This window comes from Silurus aristotelis, assembly GCF_946808225.1.
Source record: "Silurus aristotelis genome assembly, chromosome: 3".
Taxonomy (NCBI): Eukaryota; Metazoa; Chordata; class Actinopteri; order Siluriformes; family Siluridae; genus Silurus; species Silurus aristotelis.
In genome coordinates this window covers 18,957,099-18,968,317 of record NC_139576.1, presented here as the reverse complement: position 1 = coordinate 18,968,317, position 11,219 = coordinate 18,957,099, and the positions used below count along the sequence as shown (strand labels likewise).

Sequence of the window (11,219 nt, the reverse complement as noted above, 5' to 3'; positions counted from 1 at the left end):
CTGTTAAGGTTCGAATTGACTGCAAACGACGGCTACTTACTTACAAAACACTAAATGGTTTACTCCCGACTTCTAGTAGTTCCTAGAATAGCAAAGTCCACTAAAGGTGGTATAATATTTTTACATTTAGCTCCTAAACGTTGGATTAGTCTTCCTGACAGTGTTTGTGGCTCAGACACACTCTCCCAGTTTAAGTGCAGATTAAAAACTTATCTTTTTAGCAAGGCCTACACATAACACACATCACATCATAACCTTGTGCTTCAGTACATCTAATCAAATGCACATTATCAACTTGTGCTGTTTATATCATGAACAGCAGCTACGCTAATTCCTTTCCACTGGTTCTCTTTCTCTACCCATCCCGAGGCATCCTGAGGTTGCTCCAGCCACAGTCACGTCCCACTTTATGAAGATTGTGGACCTAGAAAGAAGTAGATGCCGACCCTGCAAACATCCCGAACCATCTAGAGACGTACCAGTGAAGTGGATCCCACTTCATGTGGAGTTTGGATACTGGACCTCTTTGAGTGTTTAAAGGCTCTGTTATGGAAAAGCTGATGTTGGATCTTTGATGATCCCAAATGTTGAGCTATTTTATGAGTTGCTCAGGAGCTCCTAGTTTTATAACCACAAATGACTGTAAAAGACTGTAGAAAGAACATTACTCATAATCTTACATTCGAATGCTCAAGTTAGTTCTCACTCTCCAGTATTCTGTATTGTTTAAAGATTTATAATCACACTCTTGATGTCACCCAAATGAGAATGGGTTCCACTTTTGAGTCTAGTTCCTCTCAAGGTTTCTTCCTCATAACATCTAAGGAAGTTTTTCCTTGCCACAGTCGCCATGGCTGCTCATCAGGAATAAATGCACACCAATTACCTTAACTTTTAAAATTCTATAAAGCTGCTTTGAGAGAATGTCTGTTGTGAGCACTTATAGAAATAAACTTGACTTGACTCGACTCGAGTATTATTCAAAATGCCAGGTTAAATAAACTCTTTTACACCCAGGACCCATAAATGTGTTTAATTTTAAATTCCTCAGTGGCATACCTCAGACATGCCTTACCATTAATAACTGAGTAATCAGACTGGAATTTAACTGCTAATGATATAAAACATGGACTCACTAAACTCACAGCAGGTGGCAGCACATACCTGCTTCAAACCGACCATAAAACTTTGCTGATTAATTTAAGAGGAGCAGACCAGTTTCTAATCAGAAAACCCATTTGCACAGAGCCACTGAATGCGTAGAAACTTGTATGGACTAAAAAAAAAATATATGTTTTTTTATTTTAATGCGTAGTAAATTCGTATAGGCGTATGACCCAGATTGAATACCAATGAGAAGATGATTTGGGTCTCCTAATTCGAGTGAATGGAATAATGCACAGGCATAAGCATCAACATTTTTCATAAACTTTAGCATTACATGGCATTGTCACTGGAGACATATGTTTTTTTAACGTCTAGAAAAATCTAAAAAAAAGATTTTAAGTATTCACAAACACGTTTCACGGACCCTATTCACTCGTGCATAAAGAAATCTAAGCTCAGGGTTTGAGCGCTCTTCGAGCTTGTCAAGTGGGTGTGTGATTGCTCAAGTAACTTCCACCAATCAGAGCACGGCGCGCTAAACTTCCATCCAATCAGCGCAGTCCCTGCAAACTTTTGGTAACTCTTTAGGTAGGAGTGCCCGAGGTTCGTTCCTCTATTTTGATCTACGAGCTGTAGGTGGTGAATCCTCAATTGGGAACACTTTTTGTATGTAAATTTTTGTCTTTACACACTGCAGCGCTTTTGTTGACGCTCAGGTTTATAAAGAAAGCCGTGATGACACCAGCATTTATTCGTCATTGAGGAGCCAGCCACGGCCGCTTTGCTTTTTTTCCCCTCTGAAACTCTATCGAGATTACTGACAGCCTTCTGCCATGAGCTGCCTGGATGTTATGTATCAAAATTATGGAGCTCATCATTACTTGCCAGCGACCGCTGCAGCAGCTTATAAAGCAGCATATTACCATCACCATCAACAGCAGCAGGTACGATCCCTTATTTATGCATTCTTATCTAAATATTGTGGGGGTTTTTTTGTCTGTTTGTTTTTTTACTGTCCTTTCACTGAGATGAACCTGCTTTTTGCTTTCACTGTTATTTAGTAGTGGAGGATAGTGGTTATGCTGCTATAACCAATTCAGTGATTTTTTTTATAGACGTGTGGTGAGTTATTGATTCTCTGAATATTACAATTGCAGTTTATGACTAATAGGTACTTAATCATATGAGATAACTGTCACTTCTGTGTCAGCTTGATCAAGCTGATCATGTCTTTAAATCAGAGAAAAAATCAGAACACATTTTAATCTACATTTATTCTTATTTCTGCAGTTAACTCTAAATGCAAAACCCTTTATACTAAGAGCTTGAGATGGCTAGTCATACATAACTCAAAAACCATTAAAAAAAAGATTTTTATTTTAAAAAAAGTGCATCAGCAGTAAATGGATTTTACTGTAAATGGATTTTACAGTTATATATATATATATATATATATATATATATATATATATATATATATATATATATATATATATATATATATATATATATATAATATTGTATACAGGATGTATTTGCAATATATACATTAAAAACACAATGTCTTATGCAATCTCTGTTTTTTGTTGCTCTGCAGAAAAAGTTCAGTGCATATAGCAGGATGCAGGACTTTGTTGACTTGCCTGCGCACTGCGCCCAGAGTAAACAATCTGAGAAGCCCAGACCAGAGGCTGAGTTGCAAAGAGATGATGAGCGGTGTGGTGAGGAGGAGGTGAGAGCTAAGGATTCACAACCAGCTGAAACAGAGTACTTGAGCTCCAGGTGTGTGCTCTTCACATATTTCCGTGGGGACATTGGCGATGTGGTGGACGAGCACTTCTCCCGTGCCCTCAGCCAAACTAGTGCCTTCAGTAATGACACCAAGAGCATTAAGCTGGCATCTGGAGGACTTTGGAAAGGTAACTTGAGCCAGGATGACAGTTACGCCATCAGATTTTGAGGATGTTTTAATATTACATAGAGATCTATTGTATTGCTACATAACACACAAAAATTATTAATATTTTAATAATGGTTTTGTATGTTTGCCATTTTCAGACACCGCTTCTCTCTGCGATGGTCAAAGTGGTTCTTTGCCCACATCGTTATGGAACAGTAGTTACCCATCTCAGACCAACTCCTGCATCCCCTCCGTTCATAGTGATTTTCCTGCAGCTGCTGCCTTCCACACAGCAGACACTGGAATTTGGAGTGGCCATAGCCTGACCCAGCCTGGCCTGCCCCCTCATTCAGCTCTCAGTGACTCATGGCCGTATGGCCTGAGTGGCCAAAGCAGCACCGGGCACCATCATGTCCATGACATGTACCCTCATATGCACCCACGCCACCATCATCCCCACTCTCATGCCCATCCCATGCTCCATCACAGCCACAGCAGTGCTCTGGACCATCGCTTCAGCGCCCTTCTGTTGCCAGGCATGAGGGCATCGAGTAGCCCTTCCTCTTCTAATACAGAAGGAATCAAGACAGAGCTGGAGCCTGCGGCTTCTAGCTGGCCAACAACCTTCCATGGTTCTGTAGATATATATGACACAGGTAGGAAAAAGAAAATATAATACATGTATAGGCTGATTAATAGAGCTAATAGGCTCTGTAACTGTGGTCCTGTTATAACCATTAACAACAATGCATCCTATATAGATTTCCAAAATATATGCAATATCTGAAATTATATATTTTTAAATAAGTTATTTCTTTCTGACAGCAGTGGAACAGGACAAAGCGAAAGCCAGTGTCTGGTTTTGAAACAGAGAAAGCCAGCCTGTGACACACAGCCTTGGAGTTGAGCAGCGCTGACATGAGCAGTGTGAGATGGGCCAGAGTCTCACTGTGGAATCTCTCTCTGGAAAGCTTTCAGATTTCCTGGGAGGCGACTCAGGAAAGGAAACTTTGACTCCCTCCATTAGACAAGCATAACAATAAACTTGGAGAAACTCAACTTTCTGTAAATGCAGACGTTTGTCCAAGTTTGTGTATGATGCGAAGAACGAGGTGTTAATGAATTCAGCAAGAGTTCTGTTGCAACCTGGGCTTTCAAACAGCTCTCACAAAAGGAACTTAAATGAAGGAAGAGTCACAAATGTATCAAAGTCTTAAGAGGTATATTTTTCCTCCTTTTTGTAAACCATGTTGAACATTTCCTGTTTAGTGGTTTGTGATCAGGAACAGAAGTATAAGCACATACCACTGGTTTTGTTAAAAGAACTGCCTGTCTCGTTGCAAATGAAGGCCAGTTTTGTGTTAATGTGGCTATAAATATGTGAATATTTGAGTAGCAGCCTTGTTCAAAAAGATGTTTTACTTTAATATATTTTGTCTATGGTCTTGTGATCTACAGATTTGACAGTTCTGTAAAGAATTTGTGCAAATTGTTTCTACCAAAGTGTTATGTTGCAGTGTTTTGACTTTTGAATAAGAATGTAAGTGTTTTTATTGCTAAATGCTGAATAAATTGCTAAGTTGTATTGGCAAATTTGCTTTGTTGACTGGATGCTATGTTGCATCTATTAACTAGATCTCATTATGTTACACCAAAGTGTTTTTTTTTCCTTTATATCAGTGAATGTATAACTTAAGGACAATTAATAACACATGTTGATAGCAGAAGTGCTTTGGGTGTATTGTAGACCAATGATAGGCTTTTGACCAATTTTGGGAAAACACTGAGAGGACTAAGAATCCCAGAAGAGATGGTGTCATTCCATTCAAATTCACAGGACAACCCCACTTCCACCAAGCCACTGACCCTGCTTTCTAAAGTTGGCAGTATTCTTAAAAACAACACTATATTTGACATGATATCTTAATTGTAATTTATATTAATTAAATAATTAAATTTATATTAATGTTGTGATGCGTTTTCTGTTACAACCAAATCAATTGAGCAAATGTTAGTTTTAACAGACAGCACATCCCCACAACAAACACCATGATTAAATGCAGCATCATATACACCAGATAAATACATAAAAAATTACCCTAAATTCAGCTCAAGAATGCAAAGACTGTGCAGTATGTACTCTGGTGTGAAATTGTACATGATTTTGGAAAACTACAACTTGAAATATTTTTGATTGGAGACCAATGCCAGAAAGTGTATTATTTTCAGCCAGCTGTTGGGTCAGTGCTGGATATGTTGGGAAAGAGATCATCAAATGACATCATCTGGTAGTGAAATTTCTGACCAGGTGTCAGGACCAACCAGAAACTGTACGATTAAACTTTGACATTTTACTCTCTGGGGATTAAACCTGTCATTCTGTCTCCTCATAAAAAATACATTTTCTGCATGAGTAAAACTGAGATTTAGCCAAAACAGTATGTTATAGAAGTTTAACACATATGTTTGTAATGATTATTGCATTCAAATCTGGGCTATGCTAAAGGAACTTAATGTTATTACACAGCCCAGGCTCACTACATTTCACGATATAGTCACAAAATGTAAAATATTGATTCGTGTGCATAGACACGAATTTCCCTCTTTTTTCATGACACTGAGAACAACTTTTTATGTAATGTATTTCAATAATGAATATTTTTTTTCTGCCACTGGATACCACAGACACTGTATTGTTTTTTTTCTCGTTTGTTACCGCTACTCAACATTTAAGCAGGAGATTTTATCCTTGGTTTTATTGCTTTATATTCTGTAAGCTACTGGCTATTAGAAACTGTCATCGGTGGTTCCTTCGAGTCAAAATTCAGTAAATATATTCTCCCGCTTATCCTCATGGGAGCCTGCATTAATTAGACGCACACATTTATTACAGTATAAACCTAACCCTTACCCTTACCCTAACCATATATTTTCTGTCTTATTCTCTTATAAAAATGGGGAAAAAATAATGACCTTTAGTATTTTTGTCAGCACTACCCATGATCCTCTGCCTCCGTTGCTATGGATTCGAAGCCAGACCAAGGCAATCGTGCTGAGTGACATGAAAAAAAAGGGAAATTTGTGTCCATTAACACGAATCAATAAATATTTGTTACTATATCACAAAATGCCGTGAAACTGTGTTGTATTACAATGTAAAGGTGTATTTCTACCTTAGCTATAACAATAATTTAACTTGTTTTACCAGTGTCTGTCATTCCTAAATGTTTGTTTTGTGAATGAAAGAATATTGCTATGTCCATCATTGAAATAATGTCTTCAAATATAAGCTCTAGTGGATGAACATGGCCACTCAATATAGAGTAACCTGAAGCACTTTCTAATTGCCACTCTCAGTTATCCAAGTCCTGAGAACAGAAGGCCTGTGATCAGGTGCAGGAAGAGAGCTCTTTAAAGTGGCCCAGACAGAAATTAAGCTGATAAATGAGAAGTACAGAGATTTTCCATCTACAGTGAATCATACTCTACTTGAATATCCACAACTCTCCATAAATCCATATCCATAACTCTATTTGCTGTTCATCAGTGGTATACAGATGGTAATTAGTTCATGTGTGGTACTGCTACATGTTTGATGGTTAATGTACAAACTCAATTGAGGGCCAGCAAGGATGTACTTGATTATAATAATATTCTTAATTAAAGGCCAATGCTTTCACTTTGTTTGCAAAATTTGTTTTACAAATATTAAGAAAAGAATGAATTTGATTGTAATGAGTATACAGTATAAGGTGCATGTGTATTAAGTAGTCACACCTGCCTCATCAAAACAATATTTTATACTTTTAATTAACTGGGTTTGTAATCACCGATGACTGATGAGTTTGACAGCTTGGTGGAAAGAACACTCTACTTTCTCCAGTGCTTTCTTAGCAGAATACAAGGAACCTAGCTTTCTCCCCCAGCCAGCTCTCCAGGCACAGTCCCTCCCTCAGGAAACCAACCATTGGAAAAATGCAGCTCCTGCTTGGAGCATAGAAATCAAAGTACTCAGCTTGTAGCCCCTGCATTAACATGTAATGCACTTATATGCTAATTCACTATGGGCTCCTACCGGTATCCTTTGGACACACCGCAGGCACTTCCAAACCAGACAGTTGACAGTGCCATGGCAGGATGTTGCCTAAAATGGCTCTGCTACTTCCTGTGGGGATTAAAAAAAACAACTATATTGTTGTCGTCAATTTTGCTGATGATAAAAGATAAAATTATTTTATTTTATTTCTTTTGTTGTATATTTATAAGATTTTATAATATCAGTGTTGAGAAGAAACAACACCTTAAAAGTAAACAAAATAATGAAAGCAAGAGAAAAAAAGGTAATGTAATGGGTTTGAATGGCAGAACTTACAATCAACACATGACCAACCAATTAGAAATGTTCAAGATTTTAAATCACGAATTAGAAATGGATAATGTAATCACAAAATTGTAGATCTTTAAAGGCCATAATATGACATTTATGAATGGCAGAATGCTCACAGACTTAGATAAAAAGAAACCAGAAACCTAATGCTCAATGAAATGTATTGTATAAGCCAAATATTAAAAGTGAAAGACACAGTTTAAAAGAAATCTTCATGGTCACAGTGTTATCCCCACAAGATTGATAGACTCAATATAAAGAGCTCTTGATCAAAACTTAAAAGGAAAATAATATTGTTCAAAGGACAGCAAGAAGAAACAAATGCACTGTTTACAATTTTCTTCCAAAAAAAATAAACCATTAGTTAAATATTACAATAATAAATAATAAAAATTGCATATCGCTATTTCTCAGATAATTTGGTTTAGCATTGGATATGTAAAAACATATTGTACATATCCAAAACAGCATTTGAACTGCAGACTTTTAACAGTTAGCGCACCAGCAAAATCCCCCAGCTTAATAAAAGAACACTACACATATATATTACTGTATAGGAAAGAGCATTATTTTTCATTGAATATAATAATATTTAAACCTGGAGAAAGATTTTTTCTTTCCAAGAAGGTGATCTGGAGTGCTCGGAGGACAGAGTGGAGCCTTCCCTCATCTCTCAGCACCATTCCTGCGTAATTGAGCAGATGATTAGTGTAACAATCACCAACACAACACCAGCTGTCTGAATGTGAAACAGCACAAACACAGCCACCCCTATTTCATTACACCCCTTTGGCACACCTCTGCTTTCAGGAATGTACAAGACCATATGGCAGTTATAAAGTCAGCCTAAACCTATAGCTTGAGCTGCTCACTAACATCTACAGGCCAATTTCTCTTCTAATTTAGTGGAATAATTTTGACTAATTTGCTTTCCTCGTGCAAGGCACTAGAGAATAAAACACTGCACTGTGGTTCTGTTTGAATATCAAAGGCATGGCCCATTATCTTTAGCCCAAAAAAAGTTAACACACTTGTAAGTTGGGCTAACCTGAGCAAGTCATTTAACTGAAGCTGTCACATGCTTTCATTATTATATGTGTACTTGTTACATGCCTTTTTAGCTTTCTACAATTTGTATTTGTATTTTTTATTGATTAAAATATACTTAGCCATGTACAAAATATCTTGGGATTAGGCTATACACACTTCACTTATTTGGCTTTTAGATTAAAGGAAAACACACAAACAATTACAGATCACTATTACAATAATAGTAAAAGCAGGTGGTTGCTTGAAAAAATGACAAATGACAGAGCCATCATTCAAAACAAAGCATGACTTGAAATACTTGTTTAGGTCAACACTGATGAGTGTTTATAATGTTAGGAATTAGGAATATCCTATCAGCATGTCTGTTCCCTCCACCTGCAGAGCACTTGCCCACCCACTGTGTAATGAAAGTGCATTCCTTGCATTTACTGACACTTTAGCTTCCTCAATTTTATGTTAAGCAATAAAAGCCTAATGATATTATCAACTATTTATTATTGCAGGATAGAGGATAGCCTAGTGCAGTCAGGATCTACAAATAAACTAAAAAATGTAATGACGTACGATAATAAAACAATTGTTATAAAAATTCTATACAATCTGTGAGCATGTGGCATGGTCCTTTCAAATATTGCACTGTTTATATTTTTTTCCAGTATTATTTAAATTAGCAAATATACCAGTTTGAATTAAATATTTATAGTTTTATATATTTCTATTATCATATTTATGTTTTTTCCACATAAATATGATGCACCTTAATGTGTATCTCATACTTCATTTTAAAAGAAAGTGCAAAAAAAACCCAGTTCTGTCTCAAAACATTTTGAAAATGTATTAATTAAACATTACATTTTATGACATATAAAAATTATACAATAATTTAGTTAAATCTGTAAGTTTAATAAATATCCTGAGGTTTTCCTAAAATTCCCATGATTGTACTAAGGATTTTGTGTGAGATACATTGAATCACAGCAGCAAAAGCACACAAATGAATGTTTTGGCCACTTCACCCAGTAAAACTTTGTTTTTTATTACTGACATTAATTTAATTCGACAAATGAGCCATTAGAAAAAACAATACTCACTAGAAGCAAAACTCCTTCTTATTTGTTCTAAATCTTATGTGTCATTTATTATGGATATAACATGTCAAATATAACAACAACAAAGATAAAAAGAAAAAAAGCAAACTCCAGTAATGTCTTTAGATTCTGAGTTACATGTCTGAGTGTAGGAGAGTGATCTGGATATAGTCTGAACATGCCAAATATTTTCATTAGTGGTGCTAATCGCTGGGCCCCGTGGTCATCTGATGAGAGGAAGAGATTCATTAGAAGGCTGCCACTTCAACTTCCACTAGTCATGTCTAAACAAAGTCTGGCCTGTTAATAGATGGACTACAGCAGGAGCAGGTGGGAACAAGCATGCATTTCTCTCACACAGACCAGTAGCACTGACTAGACCATGCTCTTAATCTACAATATGTCCTGTGTCAATTTTCTTCTTCCATAGACTTATTATGTATTGTGCAATGTAGAGCAAAATTTATGACCATAATTTTTACCTGCTTTATTGACCTTACAAAAAGTCTATTAGTCCTCACTACAAAATATTTTTGTCTGTGCGGTTGTGATTAGAAAACAAATGCACTGTTAGTTTAACGTGTCAGTTCATCATGAATGAGGTTCTAATTTGACATTGCTTTGGTCTTTTACCCCCAAAATTAAAGCGATTAATAGATTGACTGTTGCATGAGTGGAAGGTAATGAGAGACAGTGCTAAGCCAAAGGCTAGAACAACACAACCCAGTGTAGGCATAGCTAGAATACTTCTCCATTTTAATAAGAGATTAGTGAGCACCCTCCACCTGTTTCTTTGGCTCAGGAGCTTGGCAACGATCCGTGTGGGCCTCGGTGCGAGACTGTACATCTGTTTGGCATGTTGCGCTTTTCAATCCCAGCTCTGCCACAGGCTTCCTGAGCTCACAATGAAATTAGTGTGCTCTGCGTGAGCTGGGCCCTCAACTACATGGCCGTTTGTTTTTCACCACAGCAAAGTCAACAGCTGTAGCTGTATTTGAAGTCCACCTTAAACCGCCAATTAGTCCAGTGGGCAAGAAGGAAGAAAAATTTACACTGCCCTTTTGCTTTTCATGGGCTACAGGGTTTGCCTTGTAGGAATTAAATGTTATTTCTTCTTTAAATCGCCCACTGACATATTTTATCCAAGTCAATATTTTGCAGTAACACATTTTAAATCCTGTTGGAATATAGAGTGCTAATTGACAGTGTAACATTGAAAGCTGTTAATGCTAGAAAGGTAGATCCACAGCCAGAGGAATGTTGCACACCTGATTTAGCTTCTCTGCCTAAGCTTCACACCTCCTCAGCACAGCCAAACTGAATACACTCCAAACAAAGCATGGCTTTGCCAAAGCAGGCACATGGATCATTCATTACTGCTCTGAATTCCCCCTGTGAACAATAAGGCATAAATAAGCAAATTAATGCTAGCCAGGTTAAAGGCCTTGCAGGATTATAACAGCCTTAAGGCAAATTCTGTGAGATAACTGTCCCTAATGAGATTTATAATCTCTCTCAGACATCTATTAAATGCTTTATCCTTAAAGTTACTGCACCTGTTGTTGGGCTGCACTCTCACTACAGCAATGAGAGCGATCACTCCTCATAAATCAACATGTTAGCAATAAAGTAAAATAATGAAGCTTTAGCTCAGTCCAGGTGGGAAAATACTGAGTTGTTCTGTAGG

General features: G+C 37.0%; 1 protein-coding gene across 2 annotated transcripts; it reads left to right on the top strand.

Moving 5' to 3' along the window:
- The first annotated feature begins 1,709 nt into the window (after nt 1-1,709).
- vgll3 (vestigial-like family member 3) lies at nt 1,710-4,965 on the top strand. 2 transcript variants are annotated; one of them, XM_083538168.1, is made up of 4 exons: nt 1,710-2,051; nt 2,705-3,026; nt 3,166-3,663; nt 3,836-4,965. In XM_083538168.1, exons 1-4 carry the CDS (start codon nt 1,941-1,943, stop codon nt 3,871-3,873), a joined length of 969 nt encoding a protein of 322 aa, XP_083394294.1. In that variant the 5' UTR covers nt 1,710-1,940; the 3' UTR covers nt 3,874-4,965. The 2 variants fall into 2 exon arrangements, with proteins under 2 accessions (XP_083394294.1, XP_083394293.1); XM_083538167.1 differs by having other exon boundaries at nt 3,833-4,965.
- Nucleotides 4,966-11,219: the final 6,254 nt, after the last annotated feature.

Excerpts from the sequence above, each read along its gene's own strand:
- vgll3 (XM_083538167.1), top strand. The coding sequence starts at position 1,941 with ATGAGCTGCCTGGATGTTATGTATCAAAATTATGGAGCTCATCATTAC. Across the intron at positions 2,052-2,704 it reads ATCACCATCAACAGCAGCAG|AAAAAGTTCAGTGCATATAG; the intron begins GTACGATCCCTT and ends GTTGCTCTGCAG. Across the intron at positions 3,664-3,832 it reads TGTAGATATATATGACACAG|CAGTGGAACAGGACAAAGCG; the intron begins GTAGGAAAAAGA and ends TCTTTCTGACAG.